Genomic DNA, 23,377 nt, shown 5'->3' with positions numbered 1-23,377 from the left:
CCGTGCACGACTCCCTTTCTCCCCCTCGTCCTGACTGGGGCTCTCCAGCGTGGCTGCCACCTTGCGCCTGCACCTCCTAACTAGGAGTTGTCTGATTTACAGACACTGACTCCCCTTGAAGGGTTCTCATTACGCTCAGAAATAGGAATAAAGACATACTGTGGTGTTCGATTTGCATAACCAGGCAGCACCCGATGTTCTAATGATGCGGTGTTCGAGAACCTTCGTGGATGGCGCATCCCTGTAGGACCTGCTGCTGCTGCTGCGCTGGCCCGTGCTCAGGTGTCTGCGGCTCTCAGGCCGTACACCTGCCCTTGTCCCTCTTCTCCACTGTCCCAGAGCGGCTTGATCCAAATAACCATACTGAAGACGTGACATGTTATTTTCCCAACATCCTACTTCATTTTGGGGAGACATGATCAGAATTCAGGCTTAGAAAATTGGGAACTGTGTTATTTTCAGTATAGTTACGTGTATCTTTTGGGGAGTAAAATCATTGTACTAATAAATAATGTATCAGAAGTAAACATGAACACGTATAACGCTGGCATCTCTTTCATTGGTGACAATAAAAGGAACGTATCTACCCATGTATAGGAATGAGAAAGTTATTAAGGAAGGTCACTCTAAATTTTTTAAAAATGCTTAAAATAAAAATGCTTGTTTTCCGTGTGCCATGGAATTCACCCCCAGAAGCTACCAGTCATTTCCTTATTTGTCAAGAGAGAAAAATGCACCAAGACTACGAAAATGTTGAAGGAAGTTTTTAATGTAGTCAAACTTATTTAAAAACTGCATACATATAGTTAAACGTGAGAGTTGAAAACTTAAAAAGTGAACTTTAAGCCTTTACAAAGTTGATGCAGTGCTCAAAGTTTGCTCATTGAATCTATGTCTGAAACTGCAGGAGTCCTTTGGAATGAAGTGTTAGTTTCCCCCTCCAGCTTCAAGGCTTCCTTTCCTCTCCTGCCAAGTTACCTGCAGGTGTTGAGACCTGGACTATGTGTCACTCAGGTCAGCAAAAGCCTCGGACCCTCTGCGCCTGCAGAGCAGCAGCACGTAGAGCAGGATCCCGCTCCCCAGCAGGACGGCCACACCCAGCCTCCAGCGGTTCCTCAGGGACTTGTACCACTCCCACAGCGCGGCCAGCCGCCCAACCCACCTCGGTCTCCGCACGCGGGCCGCCACCTCCGCGGCCACCCTCCGCAGCCGCTCCTCGGGGTCTTCCCAGCGCAGCGCCTGCGCCAGCCCGTACACCTCGTTGGTGTAGTGGGCGCCCCCGTGCGCCCTCAGCAGCCCCTCGGTCAGTGCCAGCAGCTGCTGCACCTGCGCCTCCTGCTCCCTGCCGGTGGCGCGGTTGTCAAAGGCGCAGACGCGGTCCCCACACGCGGCCACCAGCTTCCTCAGGGCGCGATTCTCCGTGCAGCGCACGTAATCCTGCAGACAGCCCCCGGCCAGGTCCTCCCTCCTGGTGAAGACGACAACCGTCCACCTCAGGACGCCCTCCCCGAACAGCTCCTGCACCTTCCTCACCGCCTGCTGGTCCTGCGCGGTGTAGCGGCCCAGCTGGGTCACCAGGAGCAGCGCGTGGGGCCCGGGGGCAGAGAGCAGGTAGCAGCGGCCTCTCTCCACGCACTCCGGGTCTGTCTTGGAGGTTTCGGAGCTGAAAATGTCCGGGGTGTCAATGATTTCCACGTGCCACTTGGCCCGCCTCCCGCTGGCCACGGTGCAGGTTCTCGTCACAGACGTGGCCCTGAGTCTGGAGAGGAACCGTCTCTGTCCCAGGATGCTGTTCCCTGTGGCGCTCTTCCCTGTGCCTGTTTTCCCCACCAGGATGAGCCTCAGCCTGGGCTCCTGCAGGGTCTGGTCGTCCTCTTCTGAACCTGTGCGAACACAATATTTATTATCTTACATGAGTTAAACCAGCTTTCCCTTGGGAACCGGAATCTTCTTGCCTTTAGGGGGTTAAAAAAAAAGGGGGAAGGACAGAGATTTGAGATTCCAGGGCGGTGCATCTCCGTTTCTTCCTTCTGTAGTTGGATTTTCTCCATGCACCTGCAGATGCACCAGCGACTGCTGAGCATTTCAGAAAATGCTCCGTCATAATTTCAGGCCATTACTTGTCTGACATTATCTCTGGTCACCCACACACATGCAGAACCGTTTCATATTTGGTGACTTCAATGAACTCTTCAACACTCTCCGGATACCAGATACCGTCCCACAGAGGAAAGGGGGGTGGGCTCAGGACCGCCTGGGACGATCTGCAGTCCCAGACACCCTGGCTTGAATCACAACCTCACCCTGTGCTGATTGTGTAACCTTGGGAAGTTGCTTCATCTCCCTGAGTGTTAAGCGTCTTCTGCAAAAACAAAAATGATAATGCAGGGTGACTTCTCGAGGGAGTGTAGAGAGGTTATTTAAGACCTTTCCATCTTCCCTCACTCCCTCTTTCCCCCCGTTTCCCTCTCCTCCCCCTCTCTTAATCCTGCTGCCTGGACGGAATGCCCATTTAAATCCCCACTCTTCTTCTCTAACACATTCTACCTGGCAGATCCTGTCTGCTCGGGTACGTGATTTGACACCCTCTGCATCCTCTTCTGTGGAGGTCAGAGGAGGTTTGTTATCATCATCTTATACTGTGGGAACCAAAGGGCAGGCAAGTCAAAGAACTGAACAGCTCACAGCAGGGCAAGGGCAGAGATCCAGCGGAAGTGCAGATCTCAGGGTTCTTGCTGTTTTATCCCAGGGTCAAGACACCTCTGGGACTTACCTCTATTCAGTATAGAAAAAGACAGGTAAATTCTGTCAATTACAATAAATTGTGCTAATTTTTTTGAGATAACATCAGAATTTTAGAGAATAACATTGGAAAGGCCAGCGGCCTGACCTTGAGTTGGAACAATACTATGTTCCAATATTTGGTGAGCTTAAATTTGACTCGTCAGGGACTCCATATGCAAAAAGCAGAGGGAATGTTTTAATATTTACCGTACGCCAGTGAGTAAGCTTTAGATATTAAATTTCCCAGGTAATTCTGTGTCAGTGACATTAGCGATAGATACTAAGTATTCCCAGGAAATTCAGCAGGTGGGAGAGACTTAGGTAAACACTGAGAACCAGAACATTTACTCAGTGACTTAGGGACCTACCTTAGGGTATTTGGCCTGGGAAACAAACAAGAAGAAAAGAAGAAGGTTGGGATATTTTTTGGAAACTGGAAAACAGACATATCTCCCAAGCTGATCTAAAGAGTCTCTGTCTCTGCTCTCATAAAGCCAAATAATTTGGCTTGTCCAAATATGATCTGTGTGCTGGAGAGGCTGGGACGCTTCCCTTCGATGCCTGATGTTCTTGCCCTCCAAATCTGAAGCTTTTCTAAATAAATGATTGTACCCATATCTAACCATATTTAATACAATTAAACATTCTGTGATCAAGTTTGCCTGACCACACGAGTCCCTGAACACACACGCACGATCTGCCCTCTGTCTACTTCTCTAGACTCATTTCCACCCAATCCCCTACTCAAATCAGCTAGTCCACAAAAAGCAGCTTTGGGGGCCTTCCCAACCCACTTTGTGCTGTCACTGCTGTGACCGTTGATCCTCTCCCCCATCCTGTCTGAGCTCTGACCTGCACTTCACCATCTATTCATCCAAGTTCGACCTCCTTCTGTCTCCACCCTGGTTGCTCCAGGTAACTGCGTTCTCTCCATCAGCACCGCACAGGAAGGAGCAGCAAAGAGAGAGGTCGGCTGGGTAACTCTGGTGAAGGACTTTGAGAACAGGTTCGCCTCGTATTCAACCCAAAGTTGCTTCTGTTTCTGCATTAACTCCCCTGCTGCCTCCCCAAAGCCTTCAATAAAGTTCACTCCATGGGCTTTATGTGATTGATTATTTTGTGTGTAGAAATCAACAACCTCCCATAATTGACACCAGAGAAAAAAAGAAACAGTCACAAGACTCAGAGCAAAGCACAAGAATTGAGCTGAAGCAAGAAGTCCTTGGCAAACATAATAATGAGAAAATGTGCTCCAGAGAATTCACAGAACACTTGGATAGGTCATTGGAATTTTCCATATAGTTCGGAATGGGAATTGAAATGATTTTAAATACTTCTTAGGAGGGAAGTAAGCCCCAGCTGAACTCTAGGTTACAAATGGTTCTTAATTATTGAAGAATATATAACATATAGACTGCTATATTGTTAATACTTTAAGAAATCTCAAAGTTCACCTAGTTTCTTGCCTTCTAAACTCAATGTTTTTCAGAATTACTTGAATGTTCTTTTAAAATTTACATTTTTTTGACCCTTCCTTAGAGATTCTGATTCGTGAACCAGATGTTTCTGATGTAGTCAGTCCACAACTCAGAGTTTGGAAACCAGTTATTTTTTCAAACGCCTTCATTGTACAGAGGAGAAAATAGAGGTGTCCTGGCAACTAGGGTGGCAGAAGGTTGAATTAAGGAGCAGATGTTTACGGGGCCATGCAGGGAAAGGGATTGAAAACCAAGTTCCTAACCTCAGATGTCTCCTGAGGGCTCCCTACTGCCCACAGTGAAGAGGAGAGGAGACAGTTCAGATGTGTCCCCTGGTCACGTTGGAACTCGCTCCAAGGTTAGATTGCTTACAGAGCCACAGAAATATCTTTTGCCTTTGCTGAATATGCAGCTTGGGGGACAAACCTTTTCGAGGGTGTGTCTGGCTATGAGAGTGTGTTTGGCTAGTACACGGGGCAGCCTAAACTTTTCATAGCTAATGTCCCCAGGAGCAGAACTCACTCAATGTCAGCTCGGAGTTCGTGGATAAACACTCCAGTTTGAATGGCTTTTAAACTGTATTTTGCTCTGTGAAGTGGTTCCAGCGCACACTTCTCTTCTTGTACTAAGAGACTGTGGAAGGAGACAGGTTTTACTTCCAACAGGAATGTGGGGGTTTCCATGCCAAAGAAGTTGCTGCTAAATCTTCCTCTGAACTTGTGCTGTTTGAGACTCGGAACATCCTTAAAATCCTGGAAGGATGATCCTGATTTTTCCAGATCTTGCTCCCCTAAAAGGTGCCTTGTAGAATGCGGGTGCTCTGGCAGTAAGCACTCTCTAAGAACTACATTTTGTTTTGGTGCTCACAGCTACCCCTCCCTTCCCCAGCCCGCTCTCAGGCTCAGGCTCACCTTTCCTGGCGACAGACTCTGAAGATGGCTCCGAGAAGCCCCTGACCTCTGCTTTCCCTTTGGTTGTGAGTGCAGCAGGCTCTTTCCTCCCAGAACACGGAAGAAATCACTGAGCTGCTCAGACCTCAGAGCTCAGGAAGCTCAGGGAGGGTCCTATGGTGACGACTTAAAGAGACAGAAACATTTCCCGTGAAGTTATGGGTTTGCCAGCTTTCTCCTACAGAATCTACCCCCTGCTGTGATGTAGGTGTGTGTGTCTCCAGCAGGGTTCTGAGATATCAAGCATCTTGCCATACCCTAAGAAGGGAAGGGTATTGAAAGCCCCTGAGCCCTGACTTTACTTCCGGAATTGGTTACTGGGCTAATTTTCAGTTGCTTTTTGCTCTTTAGGGTCTACCATCCTCCCCACCCTTCACCCCTGTAAAATAGGTCCAGAGAGTCTCTTGCTTCAGAACAAAGAACACCATAGCTATTCTCAACAGCCATGCATTGATTGCACATCCGTGTGATCAGTGCCAGCCCTTGGTTCAGTGTGCTGGAAAAATCCAGGATTAAGGTCTTATCATTCTCCAAGAAAGAAAGGCTTTGCAAGCCATTGAAGGACTTGAGGGCGAGATGGTATGTTGAGGATGAACTCCTTTACAGTATTCTTAAACTAACCTTATTAGGAGGCTCAGTCTAGTCATCTATGTTGGTATCGCCAATGATGGATTTTCTCTTTTCTCCCATGAGCATCATCAGATCAGCCAAAGGGCCAACCGCTGTGTGGTGAGAAGGGTATAAAGGGACTGGCCTGAGACCAGGGTAGGTCATTAACCAGCTGTGGGACTCAACTAGCTGTCCTTGAACTTTCTGAAGTTGGCTGTCCCTGTACGTGGGGAGGGGGACAGCCAAGTCTTAGCCTACTGGCTGGCATCTGCTTTTCACCTCTTTCATGCCAGCCCATTTTTTGGGTAGGGAAGAAACCCAACTTTCACTGTTTTCAACCTATTCTTGGGGACAGAGTCTCTTTGATGACTGACAGTCCCCTGTTTCCACTCTGCATTGCTGGAGCAGGGAGTCTCTCCTCCCAGTACATCAGCAGGACCAGGGCCATCCTGAGGCAGGTGAGGTGTCTCCGGCACACAGTTTAAGGAGGCACTCACTCTCAGGGTCATCCAAGTGCTGACCCTGCAGGTGAATGACCCTCCGGGTGAGTGCTTCCTTAAGAGTGGGGTTCCTAGGGCTCCTCACTAGCCTCACCCTAGTCCAAGTTGTGCAGATCAGCTTTGAATAATTCTTCAATATCTATGTGTACCTTTTATAACGGTGCTTTCAGTGCCTGTCCAATAACTCTTTGCCATTTACTGTTTCCATGCACGTATATGGTCTCTTACTTTAACAACTTGTAATTCTGTTTATGAGTGTTTAACTGTCTATGAGAGTATGTTTGGCTAGTGCATGGAGCAGCCTGAAGTTGTCATAGCTAATGTTCCCAGGAGCAGAACTCAGTCAATGTCAGTTAGGAGTCTGTGGATAAACACTCCAATTTCAAATTGTCGCTGTCTACCAAGTGTGACAACTGTGCAGTATGTTCTAAACAAGTTGCTGAGGTGCCCAGCACACTGGAGACCCAGTTGTCTACAGTGGGACCCTACTTATCACTGTATACAGTGGTAACATACACACTAATGCAACCTGTGTTGGCTACTTTCCCTTCCCTGTCTCACATTCCTACTTCTCTACTGTGCTCTCTGGAATCACCTTCCTAGCCAAAAATAACTGTTTCTGTCTCCTTCTTCAACATTCCTGTTAGCTACCAAAGGTTACGTCTCACTGTCTCTGGACTTTGTTTCCTGTTATTCACTGATACCGTCAACTGTGGAAACCCGCAGGAGGCCAGAGACCTTCACTCCTGGGTCTCAGAACGCTGTCTGAAACTCCTGCTTCCTCTGCTCCTCTATTTTAACACTTTCTTCCTCCCTTTTCAGTATTTACATGTTCATTGTTTTCTTCTCTATCCTTATAAACCTAATAAAGATGATATGGAAAGAACTAAATTCATGAATATTAAGGAAAACATCCTGCTTAAATAAACCTTCAATAAAAAGAAGTTCAAACCTGCTAGGATCATTATTCAGCCCTGGTGTCTTCCCTGTCTTTTCTTGATATGCCCAGAGCTCAACTATAAGCTTCCTCAGTGCCACAAAGGAACAAGAAGCCTCTCACATGGTCCAAATAGCATCTCAGGAGAGGAGACTGTAGATAAATAACTCATTTGATCAAATATTGATTATGTGAAAGATACTAGCCCCACTGTGCCTGAGCATTTAGAAGCACTATTTTAGTGTTCATGTAGATCCTGCTTTCTTTCCTGGGGAGGAGAGATTGTGGCGATCAAGGTTTTCTTGTTAGGAGTACCAGCCAAGTAGGTGGCCTCCAGGAGTCAGTTTCATGGGAGAAGAGCCAGGGCAAGCTTCCCAGTTTGACAGCATAACATAAAAGGAGGAGAAAGTTTGTAAGCCAAATCAGGAGTTAGATGTTGTGTTTCATCTTCGAATACATGTACAATGGGACACTGAAGTCAAAGGAATAAAAAGTTTAGAGTTAAAGAGACACAAGCATAATAATAAACTGAGACTTGTGAAAAATCTAGGATGAGTATCAGTGAATAAAGGACCAGGAGGAAGGACTCAGATGGAGGTATATTTGAAGAACATCAGCATGCCATGAAAAACACAAATGAATAAGAAAAATTACGCAGAGAAAAGGTGTACAATTTAAAGAAAAAAGAAGTGAGAACAGAACCCCAAAGATCCTTATTATTGTGGAGCTACCAAGGGGAGAATAATACAAACATCAGAGAAGAAAGATGATAGCTGAAGGGTGTGTTGTTATTAAAGACAAAGCTGAAGAAAGTTTTAAAACACAAGTGAAAAATAGTTGAAATGGGGAATTGTTTTTGCTTCTTTTTAAGTTGGAAAAAGATGCAAAAGCCTTTAGCTTCCACACTGACAGTAACAACTGGAAAGAATGAAAACATACTTCTCTAAGCACAGCAAAGAGTAGTGGATGGAAGGAGGCACTGCAGAGCTGAATTATACACAGAAAAGAGTCCCTTATAAGTGACCAGAGGGCTGGGGAGTCTTCTACACCTGGGGTAGGTGCCGCCTAGTCTGGGTATAAACAAATGGAGTCATGGGCCTGCTACAGACAGGTAGACTTTGGAGAGTGTAGAAATTAGATGAACATTTGACAATGTGGATTATTAAAATAGGTTGGAATCTATATGATTTCAAGGGCAAAACCACATTGCTTCTCTTGATAACTCCTTCCCTCCCCATCACAATTTTTTTCCTAAGAGAGCAGCAGTGACGGAAGGTCAAGAAAACAGAGAAATTTATTCAGTTCCATATTTTATCAAGAGGTCTTGCTAGTGAAGTAAAGCCATTTTAAATTGGAGCCTTACACCCTCCTAGTTCAAAAGTTGACTAGACAAAACAGCTGGTGGTGGTTGCATGGGAAGTTGTTTGTGGGTTGCGTGGATCAGAAGTGAATTCAATCTATTCAAAGAGGTGGCTCATTCTCATTTCAAATGGAATTTAGAAGCAGATGGTGTGAACACTCCAACCACCAGACAGATAAATGAACTTGCATTCTCCAGAAAATAAGCTGAAGCAGAGTACACACATACTTCAGACTTCAGTTTCATTGTCTGGAATGAATACAATAAAAATTTACATGGCATATAAGAATCAGGAAAACATGACTTGTAATCAAAAGACTAGACTGTAGAAGCAGAAGTACAGATGACTCATTCATTGTAATTACCAGTTACAGAGTTCAAATTATAATAAATGTTATAAAAATTTATAGAAAAATAAATATAATGAAGAATTTCAGGACAGAAAAATAAACTCTATAAAGAACTAATTCTGGTACTAGAAAACAAAATATTTGAGATAAACAAACCTAATTGGATGGCTCTAACAGCATACTGGACATTAAAGAAAGGATCCATAAATTGAAAGATAAGCCAAGAAAAATTATTGAGACTGAAGCCCAAAAAGGAAAGATATTGAAAAAATAAATTAACATGGCACTAGTGATCAGTGGGATAAAATTAAGGGGTATAATGTAATTGGAATTTTAAAAGGAGAAGAAAAGAATGAGCTTGGTAGAAAAAATATTTGAGAATATAATGAACGAAGACATTTTAATTTGGTGAAAAACCTCATAAATCAAAAATCCAGAAATCTTAATGAACCTTAAGAAGAAAATACAATGAAAAATAAGCTCAGGGACTTTATAGTCAAACCGCTGAAAACCAAAGTAAAAGAGAAAAATTTTAAATCAAGCAAACAAGGAAAAGCAGACACACCAGGGAACAACGTAAGGATGATGGCTGCTTGTTGGTTTGTTTTTTTTTTTTAATAGGAAACAATGAAAACCAGAGTTTCTCACAATAAATGCTTAATTCAGAAATATAGAAAGATGTCAAGTAAACACTCTAACTCTTAACCACAAAGAACTACAAAAAGAAGAACAATCCAACCCCAAGTTTAGAAGACAGAAAGAAATAATTAAGATCAGAGCAGAACTAAATGAAGTAGAACTAAGTGAAAAAGAACTAAATGAAATAAAAACAATACAAAAGATCAATGAAACAAAAAGTTGGTTTTTCAAGAAGATAAACAAAATAAACAAGCTATCAGCTAGGTTAACTAGAAAAAGAAGAGAGAAGACAAAATAAGAAAAATTAGAATTGAAAAAGGAGATATTACAACTGATAACTCAGAAATAAAAAGAATCATTAGAAACTATTGTAAAACACTATATGCTAACAAATTTGAAAATCTGGAGGAAATGGATACATTTCTGGAGACACACAAACTACCAAGACTGACCAAGAAGACACAGAAAACCTGAACAGACCAATAACAAGCAATGAGATTGAAGCAGTAATCAGGAGTCTCCCAACAGAGAAAAGTCCTGGGTTGAATGGCTTTATGGCTGAATCCCATCAAACACTTAAAGAAGAATTAATACCAATTCTCCTTAAACTATTTCAGAATTTAAACTAGCCCTCCTTGAAACAGAAGCCATTCTTCCAAACTCATTCTACAAGGCCAACATCACCCTGATACCAAAATCAGACAAAGGTTCAACAAGAAAAGAAAACTACAGATGCAAAAATCCTCAACAAAATATCAGTGATCAGAATACAGCAACACATCAAAAAAAATTATATACCATGAGCAAGCAAGTTTCATCCCAGGGATGCAAGGATCGTTCAACATACACAAGTCAATAAATGTTTTACACCACATCAACAAAATCAAAGACAAAATCCAGATGATTATTTGATAGATGCAGAAAAACATTTGACAAAATTCAACATTGCTTCATGATAAAGGCTCTCTGCAAATTAGGTATAGAAGGAAAGTATCTCAACACAATTAAAGTCATATATGACAAACCAATTGCCAAGAACAGGAACAAGACAAGGATGTCCACTCTCGCCACTCCTATTCAACACACTATTGGAAGTACTAGCCAGAGTGATGAGGGAAAAGAAAGAAAGAAATGGCATCCAGATTGGAAAAGATGAAGTCGAATGGTCCCTGTTTGCAGATGACATGTTCCTATATATAGAACAGCCTAAAGACACTACAAAAAAGTCTTAGAGTTGATAAATGATTTCAGCAATTTTGAAGGTATGAAACCAACAGAGAGAAATCAGTAGCATTTCTATATTCTAACAATGAACTGGTGGAAAAAGAAATCAAGAAAGCAAGCCCATTTACAATAATCACCAAAAAATAAAATACCCAGGAATCAATTTAGTCAAGGAAGTGAAAGGTCTCTACAATGAGAACTACAAAACACTACTGAAAGAAATTAAAGAGGACACAAAAAGATGGAAAGACATTCCATGCTCTTGGATTGCAAGAATTAACATTGTGAAAATGTCCATACTACCCAAAGCAATCTACTATTCAATGCAATCCCCATCAAAATACCAATGACATTCTTCACAGAAATAGAAAAAACAATCCTAACATTCATCTAGAACAACAAAAGATGCTGAAGAGCAAAAGTAATCATGAGCAAAAAAAGAAAAAAGAAAGAAAGCTGGAGGCATAACACTACATTACTTCAAATTGTACTACAAAGCTATAGTAACCAAAACAGCATGTACTGGCATGAAAGCAGACACATGGACTGATGGAACAGAATAGAGAACCCAGAAATCAACCCATGTACTTACAGTCAACTGATCTTTGACAGGGTATCGAGAACATACATTGGGGAAAAGACTGCCTCTTCAATAAACGGTGCTGGGAAAATTGGACATTGATATGCAAAAGAATGAAACTAGACCTGTACCTCTCTCCATAAACCAAAATCAAAATGGATTAAACTAAAAATGTATTAAAGACTGTAGTGTAAGACCCCAAACCATGAAACTACTAAAAGAAGCATATGGGAAACATTTCAGGAAATAGAATTGGACAAATACTTTATGACTAAGGCCCCCAAAGCAGAAGCAACAAACAGAAAAATGAACAAATGGGATTAAATCAAACCAAAATCTTCTGTGCAGCAAAAGAAACAATTAACAGAGCGGAAAGACAACCTATGGAGTGAGAGAAAATATTTGCAAACTATACATCTGACAAGGAATTAATAGCATGAATATACAAGTAACTCAAACAAATTCACAATAATAGAACAAATAACTCAATTTAAAAAATGGGCAAAGGAGCTGAGAAGACATTTCTAAAAGGAAGGCATATGAATAGCCAACAGACAGATGAAAAAATACCCAACATCACTCAGCATCCAGGAAATACAAATCAAAACCACATTGGGATATCGTCTCTCCCTAGTTAGACTGGCCATTATTAAAAAGACAGAATAACAAATGCTGATGAGTATGTGGAGAAAGGGGAACTCTTCTACACCGTTAGTGGGACTGTAAAATAGTACAGTCACTATGGAAAAGAGTATGGAGTTTTCTCAAACAACTACAGACAGAGCTACCATATGATTCAGCAATTCCACTTCTGGGTGTATCCCGAAGGAATGGAAATCATCATGTGGAAGGGGTACCTGAACCCCCATGTTTATTGCAGCTCTATTTATAATAGGCAAGATAGGGAACCAACCAAAATATCCATTGATGGATGACTGAATAAGAAAAATGTGGTATATATACACAATGGAATACCACTCAGCCATAAAAAAGAATGAAATTCTGCCTTTTGTAGTAACATGGATGAGCTTGGAGAAAAGTATATTAAGTGAAATAAGCCAGACACAGAAAGAAACACTGCATGTTCTCACTCATAAGCGAGTGCTGAAAAGGAAGGAAGGAAGGAAGGAAGGAAGGAAGGAAGGAAGGAAGGAAGGAAGGAAGGAAGGAAGGAAGGAGAGAGAGAGAGAGAGAGAGAGAAAGGAAAGAAAAAACCTCAATGATACATTGTTGAAGGAGAGAACAAATCTATGGTTACTAAAGGTGTGAAAGGGGAAGGGAGAATGGTTAGGGAGAAATCGGGTAAGGGGCACAAAGAACAATTATGATTTGTAATAATAAATATGTTAAAAATAAACAAACAAAAAAAGAAGCTGGAGGAAAAATGGGAAAGATACCAGATAGAAACTGAGGTCAACAGGAAAAATTAAAAGTTGCTGGAAATTTTAAACTTGTGGGAAATATGAAAAGACTACTATTTTGATTATTGCTTAATTTCTTTAAAATGAAATTGACTAAACCAAAACAATAATAACATACTCTGTGTTTTTTTTAACATAACAAGTAAAAAATGACAACACTATCATATTTGAAGAGGTACACTGTTATTCAAGGTAGAGAGTATCAAACTAAGGATAAATAGTCCCTAGAGAAACCCCACACACACACACACATGCCAAAAGAGGAGATAAAATAGAATAATTAAAAAAAATTAATGCGAAAGAATGAAAAAAGAGGAACAAAGAAAAAATGGGGTAAATAGAAAGCAGGAACAAGATGTTAGACTTAAATCCAACTACAGCTATTGTTGCATTAGATGTAACTGATTTTTGACAAAGGAGCAAAGGTATTTCAATGGAGAAAGGACAGTCTTTTCAACAAATGATTCTGGAGCAACTCTACATCCATTAGTTCAAAATGGATCCTAGACATAAATGTAAAATGCGAAACTAAAAAACTCCTAGAAAATAACTTTTGTGAAAATCTAGGTGACCTTGGGTTTAGTGATGACTTTTTAGATATAACACCAAAAGCTCAATCCATGACAGAAAAAATTGATAAGTTGGATTTCATTAAAATAAAAACAACTTCTGCTCTGGTCTGCCAAAGAAACTGTTGAAAACACACAATAAAATGAACACAGAAAACATGATAGAGAAAATCAAAGTTAGATTTTTGTAAAGTTTAATAAAATTGATAAATCTGTAGTTAAGCTGATCAAGCCAAATAGAAATAAACACAAATTATCAATATCAGAATTCAAAGAGTAAAATTAGTTCCCATATGTATTAAAGGGATAATCAAAATATTTTATGAGTTTGTGCAACTTTAACATAACAAATTCCTTTAACAGAACAACTTACCAAAATGAGAACAAGAAGAAATAAAAAATCAGAATAGCCTTATATATCTGGTTAAAAAATTGAATTTGTAATTAAAGAGCTTTCCACAGAGAAAACTCTAGATCCAGATGGCTTTTCTGGTGAATTCCATCAAATACTGAAGAAAGAAATTGTACCAGTTTTACACAATTCTTCCATAAAATAGAGGGGGAGGGGAATTTTCCAAGTCATTAGAGGCAGCATGACCTTGATAGGCTTAGTACAAGGCTTAATAACTTGCATTAGCCCTGATAGCAAAAACCCCATGAGGATATTACAAAAAAGGAAAACTACAGACCAAATGTATCCTGACCCCAGCTGTTTTGGGTTGTGGGATGGGGGTGGATTCTCCTCTGTGCTCATTTTATTTCCAGTTTCTTCTGGAGGAAGACAGCAGATGTTCAGTCAACTGATAGGGTGAGAACTAAAGTTTAAACCAACCACAAAAGGAAGATATCATGTGAGGGTTTCTGTTCAGAAAGTTTGAAAATGTTTCAGGGGCCATCAGATAGGAAGCCACCCTGGGTCATAAGTCATGTGGCCTCTTCAGGAAACCCAAAGCTTCAGCTGCCTCAACCTCACCTCTGACCTCTTCAAAGTCTTAACATCTGAGAATAGAAAGGATGCTGTGGTGTTGGAGGCAATGAGATAAGAGAATGGGAGAATAGGAAACTACTTTGGAAAACATCTATTCAATTATGCACAAACTTTAGTTTTTTTAATTTTTTTTTAAAAACTCATGCCTTGCTTTGATATACAAAGTTTTACATTCCCAGGAGATTCTACTTTGCTTTTGAAGTGAGACTCTATCTTCTGTGAATTTCCATCAGGGCATTAAAATAATTTTAATTAATAATTTTAATATTAATAACTTAATAATTTTAATTTTGAGGAGCACAGGGACCTCAGGAGCTGAGAGCAGGCTCTGCTGATACCAGCAGGAGTTCAAATCCTCAGGAGCCAAGGGCAGCCCCCACTGACAGATGTTAGGAGTGCAGTGCTGTAGCATTGGCGGTCTGCTGCTAGCACAGACACCACTGCTGCACTGGTGGACCACTGCCACAGCAGCAGCCACAGCAGCCACAGCACCCGCTGCCACCGTGCATGCAGCCTGCCAACCACTCAACTGCACTGACACAAGGAGGGTCACCCGTGGAGCCTAAGGAAAAGGGTGAGTGAGTGCAGGCCTGTGACCCAGTGGCCCAACCCACAGGGGGAGTTAAACTGCCCCCCCATTAGTGCACTTGGGTATGGGAGGTATTTGCACAGCCCACATGACTGTCTGGATCCTGGGAGAGACACATGTGGAACCCAGAGAAAGTGCATAAACCAAGGATAGCCAAACATACTACGGAAGACAATTCCCCCCACCACCACCAACTGGGTGAAGAAAAAGCCACCCTGGGTCATAAGTCATGTGGCCTCTTCAGGAAACCCAAAGCTTCAGCTGCCTCAACCTCACCTCTGACCTCTTCAAAGTCTTAACATCTGAGAATAGAAAGGATGCTGTGGTGTTGGAGGCAATGAGATAAGAGAATGGGAGAATAGGAAACTACTTTGGAAAACATCTATTCAATTATGCACAAACTTTAGTTTTTTTAATTTTTTTTTAAAAACTCATGCCTTGCTTTGATATACAAAGTTTTACATTCCCAGGAGATTCTACTTTGCTTTTGAAGTGAGACTCTATCTTCTGTGAATTTCCATCAGGGCATTAAAATAATTTTAATTAATAATTTTAATATTAATAACTTAATAATTTTAATTTTGAGGAGCACAGGGACCTCAGGAGCTGAGAGCAGGCTCTGCTGATACCAGCAGGAGTTCAAATCCTCAGGAGCCAAGGGCAGCCCCCACTGACAGATGTTAGGAGTGCAGTGCTGTAGCATTGGCGGTCTGCTGCTAGCACAGACACCACTGCTGCACTGGTGGACCACTGCCACAGCAGCAGCCACAGCAGCCACAGCACCCGCTGCCACCGTGCATGCAGCCTGCCAACCACTCAACTGCACTGACACAAGGAGGGTCACCCGTGGAGCCTAAGGAAAAGGGTGAGTGAGTGCAGGCCTGTGACCCAGTGGCCCAACCCACAGGGGGAGTTAAACTGCCCCCCCATTAGTGCACTTGGGTATGGGAGGTATTTGCACAGCCCACATGACTGTCTGGATCCTGGGAGAGACACATGTGGAACCCAGAGAAAGTGCATAAACCAAGGATAGCCAAACATACTACGGAAGACAATTCCCCCCACCACCACCAACTGGGTGAAGAAAGGACACAGGAGTAACCTCTGCTGTAGGAAAGAGGGAAGAGAAACCCCACCAAGGGTCATTCTTTCAAACTGAGGAGCTCCAGTGCACCTCAGTCCACCCATAAGGGTCACGGAATTCTACCCAGGGTGCCAACAAGCCCAGCTGGGGTCATCAACCCCCACCAAAGAGCCACAGGGCACCCAGGTGCTTTCCCCAAGAACTCCAGAGCTCGCCCACATCCTCAATGAACCAACAAAGTGTCAGTAACCTCAGCAAGGAGTCATTAAGTGCCACTGTGCCTAGACCACAGAGGCACTCATACAACCCCAACAATGAATATGGCTGAAGTACCCACATGGAGACCACACAACTGCAAATACCCAGAACCAATACTAAAGCACCCTACACAATGGTCAACATAAAATACATCTGCAGGAGGAAGTGTGTCTCCTCAAAGCCCACTCCAGAGTAGTAGAAGAAGCAACCGCTATACCAGATGACCAAAAATCAATGCAGAGATTCTAGAAATACAAAAAAGAAAAACAAAAACAAGAAACAAGAAAATATGGCAGGCGGGGGCACCGAGGGCCTCAGCCATGCCCTCAGACATCTGCAACCAGCCCAGCAATGACCACTGAGCCACCACTGGAAGTACCCTGGCTTTGAAGCCAGAGTGGTAGGAGGATGAGGGCCTCAGCCATGCCCCCTCCAATGACAGCAGCCCAGCGGTGACCACTGAGTGGCAGCAGGAAGTGCCGTGGGCTCCCAAGTCGGGGCAGTGGGGGGCCAAGACCTCAGCCACATCCTGCCAACATCCGCAACCAGCCCAGCTATGACTACTGAGCCACTGCCGGAAGTGCCCTGGGCTCCCAAGCTGGGGCAGTCAGGGGCTGAAGTCCTCAGCCACGCCCCCGATGTCCACACCAAGCCCAGCAATGACCACCGAGCTGCCACTGGAAATGCCCCAGGCTCCTGAGCTGGGGCGGTGGAGGGCTGAGAGCCTTAGCCACACCCCCCTGACATCTGCCTCCAGCCCAGCAATGACTGAGCTGCAACTGGATGCTGGATGACCCCTGGTTTCCCCTGCCAGAATGAGGGGGGTGCCATGGGCCTTGATCATGCCCCCCCACTAAGTCTGAAGGGGCCAGGGCTAAAATATGGCTAAGCCTCTTTAAACGTTAAGCACATTTGATGTACATAACACAGACTATTGATGTGTGTGTGTCTGTGTTTTTGTTGTTGGGAATGAATTGGTTCTGGTATAGAGTAAATGTGCCGTGTGTCCACCTACCATTTTATGGGAAAAAAACCATAGAAGAGAATTAAAAACATATGATCCCAGGAACTTCACAGTTTACTTATTATTATTTTATTTATAATTTTCTTTTTCTTTTTTTTTTTCCTTTTTTGTCTTTTTTTTTACTGACCGGTAATGGGATCGCAACCCTCGGTGTCGCGCCCGTACCGGGGACCGGGAACAGGGTCGCAACCCTGGTGTTGCTCCCGCACCGCGCTCAGCCAGTGAGCGGGAACCGGTCTCCACACGGGATCTGAACCCTCAGCGGGAGCGCCGCCATGCTCCCAAGCAGTGCACTCTCCAGTGCACCACCGGGCCGGCCCTATTTATAATTTTCTTATACGCAGTAGAAATATTAGTATTATAAAGAAGAGAAAGTTTTCAGGAACATAAAACTGGCTTTAGGGATTTACAAATGAAAGGAACTTTATGTTTACAGATTTCAAAAGATTTTAGTATTATATTTCAATGCAAAGAGTAACTTTATTTTATTTTTATTTTTATTTTTTTCCTTTTTTTGTCTTTTTTCGTGACCAGCAACGGATCGCAACCCTCAGTGTCGCACCCATACCGGACCGGGACCGGCAACGGGATTGCAACCCTCGGTGTTGCACCCGCACCTCGCTCAGCCAGTGAGTGGCCGGTCTGTATGTGGGATCCGAACCCTCAGCAGGAGCGCCGCTGCGCTCCCAAGTGGTGCACTGTAGCAGTGCGCCATTGGGCCAGCCGCAAAGAGTAACTTTTAAAATAATTTGGTTCATTAATATATAGAGAGATATGTTAAGACTTAAACACGTCGCAGAATCTCGAACATGATGTTAGGCACTACATTTTACAGGGGAGGATCTGTGATTCACCCACTAGATGATAGTAAGTAGTTAATGACCTGTAACTATGACCTAGGAATCCTGCATTCTAGTCCAGTGATCTTTCTCAATATCATCATGAACGTTTTGGGTATAATAAACAGTAAGCTACAGAATAAATTGCACACACTAAAGAGCAAGCAGTAAAATGAACTGCACATGCTGTGTGATACACAAAATAACAGAATTAGCAATTTGACACATGACTGCATACAAAATGAAATCCACAATTGCATTTTGATTAGGACCATTTCTAGGCAATTTGCTTTGGCGATGGTGGTGCAATGCCCCTGAATTTCCATGTACTTCACAAGACTCCCTTTGAAATCCTTTAATCTTCCCTCTGATCCCACAGGTCCACATTTCGACCCCTGTACTAGGCTGTACAGACCATTGGTGCAGTGGTCACCCTTTTTCTCCATCATCAGGCCTCCAATCAAGTTCATTAGGTCCTTCACCTGCTCATCCCATTCACTCCCTTCAGCACGGTTATTAAAGGCACAGAGTCGCCCCCCACATGCTGCCACCAGCTTGCTTAGGGCTTTGTTGTCTGTGTCACGGGTGTAATCCATCAAGGAACCACCATTGAGGTCCTCCTTGTGAGTAAAGAGGACAATTGTGTGTCCAATGGCATCTTTTCCAAAGATCTCCTTTATGCTCTGTGCAGAGTCCTGGTCCTGGGTGGTGTATTGGCCCAGCTGGGTCACAAGGAGCAGCACGTGGGGTCCTGGTGCAGAGAGTAAGTAGCACCTCTGCACCTCTTTGTACAGGGCTTCAGAGTGGCCTTTCCCAGAAAATATATATGGTGTGTCAATAATGATCATTTCCCTCTTTCCCCAGCTTTCCTGACTTTCACTGCAAGTCTTGGTCAAGGTCTGGGCACTCAGCCTCGACTCAAATGCTGGCTTCCTGAGGATGCTGTTCCCTGTAGCACTTTTGCGGGTTCCTGTTTTACCCACCAGAATGATTCTCAGCTCTGATTCTCTGGCATCTTGGCTCTTCATAGATGGTCCTGTTAGGAGCGAGTTTACTATGTTATTACTATACTGATCATACCAATGGACTATCTTTGATGATAAAGAGATATCCTACATGATGGGACAAGACACTCACAATATACTGTGTTTATGAAATAAAATCTAACTGCATTATCAAATAAGATGTCTTAACTATGGTTTCTAAACCATCTGGATTTCTCTATGATTGCAGAGTACTGCTATGTTGGATCCTAGAAAAACATACTTGAAGGACAAGATGGATTTAGAAACATAATTCATCGTGTAAGCCTGGCTTTCTCAAACCAATTTTCTGGAGATCAGAGATGTGAAGCTAAGACTGTGGGTTCCATCTCAAGGTGGGCATAGGAGCCTGACTGCTCTTCTGATCTTGGCTGGGCAGAGTGTGGCCATGAGCAGCAGGGAAATGGCTCAATTGGGGACATAGTAGAAGGAGCAGTGTAAAAACTATTCTCACTAAAGAAGAAACAGCTGAGAGCTTATCTTTTCTTTAGAAAGGAAAGCATAATTTTTATATAAAATAGGCACAGAATATGGTAAACTCCCTTCTCTCCTTCCCCGTATCCCTTCAACATGTGTAACATTCTGTAGAGAGGAATGAATTGGACAGAGGCAGGAAGGAGCTTAAGGATTCTAGAAAAAATTGTGAACCAGATGCACGAAAGGGGAGGGCCTAGGAGCCACCATGCCATTTCTGCTGGTCCATGTGGCTGTAACAGGTATAAACTGAGCAGGGAGGGTTAGTGGCAGAATCAGGATGCTGCTTTGTGGTGAGAGAGGAGCAATTTAACTTGCAAGGCAGGGGCGAATCTGGCTCCTTTGGGTTAACCCCTTGTTTCCTCCACTATAAGGGAGAAACATTTGACCTATATGAATGAATGGAATACTATGATAAGAGAAGAAACTTTCTGGCAGCAGGTCTTGGAGGGGAATTTCCAAGACAACCAGGACTCTTCTGCTAAGCCCATTGCCTTTTGGGCTTTAGCCATTCTTCACTCTCATGTTGCAGAGAGAAAGTCAGATGGAGGAAATCTACACAGAATATAGAGTATCAGAGCTGAAAACGAGCTTAGATTGTATGAAGGAAATTAGCCTACTGAGAGGTGATATGCCCTCATTAAGAATAAGGAATTTGGAGCTGGATTGCCAGTTGGCCTTTTAATTGCTAGACACACAATCCCTCCAGGTCTTCCCACATTGCATGTTTGGACCTGCCATACGGAGTACACAGATGGCTTGTCAGGATCAGCCCCTCCTCCTGCCTGACTGGGAAGGAGGGAGTAAAGGATGGAGGAGGCAGAGCTGGAAGGAGAGGAAGACCTCTAGCAGGAACCAGAGCTGAGGGCCGAGGCTGCGCAGAGGAAAGGGAAACTTGAATTGAATGTAGGTTTGATGTTAGACTGGACTGAACACTCCAACAGCTGATACATGTGTCATAGTTACTTGAATAAGACCGTTCTTATAGTCCATGTCAATCGGAAAGGAATCTGCCTAAGCTGGCTTCGAGAAGTCGAAATCGCATAATTTAAGGCAGTGTTGGGAGGGAAAATAGTTGTTTCTCATTTAGATCTCATAGACCTCATCTTATTCAATAAATGAGTTCCAGACACAGTGAAGCCAGAGACGCCCTGTTCTCACAGGTGGGTTGAGTGTAAAGTGAACTTGGCAGGGTAGGGGGGAGATCTGGGCTGCTGTTGATGTAAGGGACTGAAAGAGGGTGGCGAGGGGCAGAGCCACGAGGAAGGGGAGGGAGTGGGGAAAGGGAGTCAAGGCACATAGAGAGAAAGCTAGGCAGACAGAGAGCAGGAACAGGTGGGGGAGGGGAGAGAGAGAGAGGAGACAGATGGACAGACAACCTACAGAAGGGAGGGGGAGCAAAGAGAAGAGCGAATGTGAGGAGAAGGAATATTCCAGATAGATCTGAGAGATCGGCATGTAGGGGAGACCTGTGGATGCATATTTTGGCTCCTGGTAGAATACGTTAGCCATGAGTCCAGTGGCTGTGGGAGTTAGAACGAGATCCCTCGCCCTTTTTGTATTTTCCCAGACATCATCTGAAAGAGCCAACCACACACACAGGAGGCCACGTTCTTACCACATTGACTGTGTTTACTTTCGTCCATTGGTGTTTCTGAGGGACAGAGAGACAAGAAAGCATGATTTTTCAGTTCTGAATCATAAAGCACCCTTATATTTCTAGACGACTGTGTTTCACTTGTCTGCTCTAACTGATGAGGTGGGTGGGAAGAGAATTACTATTCCTACTTTATGGAGAGATGGAGTGAGTTTCCCCAAGTCACGCAGGAGCTGGGCAGCAGGTTTCATCTGTAAGCCCCATGCCCAGCTCCTCCGGCTTCCTTCCTGCCTTCCCCTCACAAGTCCTCCAAGGCCCTTCTTTGCCTTTCCTGGGCCACACACCCTCACTTCTTTCAACTTTTGCCCCCTCTTCCCTTCTCTGGGTCTCTTTCCCTCCTCGCCTCCTTCTCTCCGCTTCTCTACTCTCTCCAAACCCACCTCCCTGCATGTGGAGTCTTTGCTGAGAGACTCATGAATTACGAGCATGACTCTGAGAAAGTGCATAATCTTTAAGCCAGAAATATACTTCATTCGATCCATTAATTACTTCTTTTCTCCTTCCCCATCAGGCACCAGTGATGAAACCCTGCGATCTAGTAACTTTTCCTATGCAGGGAGAGTATCCATTCACCTTCATCAGATAGTTTCTCTTTCTTAAATTTGACAAACATAGACCAAGGCTACAAACACAGAAAACTTACAGCCACAGGTTAATGCCCAAATTCTTCCCGCTTAGTGCTTTTTATTAGCTTTATGCTAAAGAAACTCCTTGCCAGTAATGCGTAAAATAAACTATATAGTTATCCTGTAAACTGGTTTTACTTAAGCTGAAGACAGTCACTCTAAATTGTTTCCTTCAGAACAGGGCAAATTTGTTCTTAAAACAAAAAAAGGAAAAATTTAGTGCATGGCCTTGGACCTAGAAATCAACACGGCAGAGCTTTTTGTAAATGTGGACTTAGCTGTTCACTGCCCAAAGAAACAGATGGCTCCCTGTTCAAACCTGTGACCTTCCAGCACAGCTCTAAGAGATAAAGAAAATAAAACGGAAACTCCAGTCTGTCTTTAATCTCCGAGGAGCTTCCCAGCTACAAAAGAGCCCCAGCACCTGACTGTGTGAGATGCTCATTTATGTCCTACATACAAAAGAAACAGTTCAAATGTGAATTTAATCTGTAGTTATTGGCTACTATGTGGACCAACAGTCTCTTCTCAAAAGTGAAAAAAGAGTGTTTGAATGATTTGAACTGGACAGGAAAGAAAGGCAGGGACACTGGGGAAGTTGTAGATTTGATTCCTTCGCTCCTGGGCTGTGTCCCAACAGTTAGATGTCTGCCTAAATGCACGCGACCCTCTGAGAAGGGCTTAAACCTCATTCACGTGGGTAGCAGGGATTGCTCCAAAGGCAGGTGCAGTTGGAGGAGGGGAGAGAGCGCATAGGACAGGGGAACACCTCTGATAGGCGCTATACAGGGGGAGAAGGGCACAAAAAGGGCAGCCCCAGAAGAGCCAGTGTCGTCAGAGTCTGACCGTGAGTAATAGTCATTAACCATCATAGCATTTTAAAATAACTCACTCATGGCTTCTCTGCCTTTCTTCCCTGTCCAGCTCTGTAATTTCAGCGAACACAGCCCTGAGGAGTAATTATCTGGGTGGTGTCTACAATAATAATCCAGAGTGCCTACATTCAGGAAGAACAACCCAAAGAGTTTAAAGTTGAAATCATCCAAATACTTTTTTCTTATATATAGGACAATCACCACAGCAGGGGAAGATAGAATATGGAATTTATATTACCTTTAAATATCCCAGGTTAGTAGTGGCATGCGTTGCTTTCTTTCCCAATCCATTGATCAGGAATAATAACATGACTGTGAGCTCAGTATAAGGGAGGCTGGAAAACGCAGAAGATCCCATGGAACCTGGTGAACACCACCAACTTCCTAACACACTGTTATTGTTTTGTCTTGTATTCTCCCAGATCCTTCACCATGCAATCTCTTAAGTGTGCTTAAGGAATAATACAACACGGGCAACTCCTGCTTAGTATCAGCAATCTACCCCTAAAAAGGAAACAT

The 23,377-nt window shown here is 43.4% G+C and overlaps 2 protein-coding genes across 2 annotated transcripts; both read right to left on the bottom strand.

The window, feature by feature from the left end:
* Positions 1-751: 751 nt before the first annotated feature.
* On the bottom strand, positions 752-3,619 carry LOC103607605 (GTPase IMAP family member 1-like). Its single transcript, XM_008592096.1, has 3 exons — positions 3,579-3,619; positions 2,149-2,264; positions 752-1,907 (listed from the first exon to the last, which is right to left on the bottom strand). Exons 1-3 carry the CDS (start codon positions 3,617-3,619, stop codon positions 1,000-1,002), a joined length of 1,065 nt encoding a protein of 354 aa, XP_008590318.1. The 3' UTR covers positions 752-999.
* Positions 3,620-18,233: 14,614 nt separating this feature from the next.
* Positions 18,234-21,346, bottom strand: GIMAP2 (GTPase, IMAP family member 2). The gene is made up of 2 exons (XM_008592095.1): positions 21,319-21,346; positions 18,234-19,219 (listed from the first exon to the last, which is right to left on the bottom strand). The coding sequence occupies exons 1-2, from the start codon at positions 21,344-21,346 to the stop codon at positions 18,234-18,236; spliced, it is 1,014 nt and encodes a 337-aa protein (XP_008590317.1).
* Positions 21,347-23,377: the final 2,031 nt, after the last annotated feature.

The sequence above is a fragment of the Galeopterus variegatus genome, unplaced genomic scaffold, assembly GCF_000696425.1.
Source record: "Galeopterus variegatus unplaced genomic scaffold, G_variegatus-3.0.2 Scaffold7580, whole genome shotgun sequence".
In the NCBI taxonomy this organism is placed as follows: Eukaryota; Metazoa; Chordata; class Mammalia; order Dermoptera; family Cynocephalidae; genus Galeopterus; species Galeopterus variegatus.
Note: the sequence above shows the minus strand (reverse complement) of the source record. Positions and strands in the feature narration are given on the sequence as shown.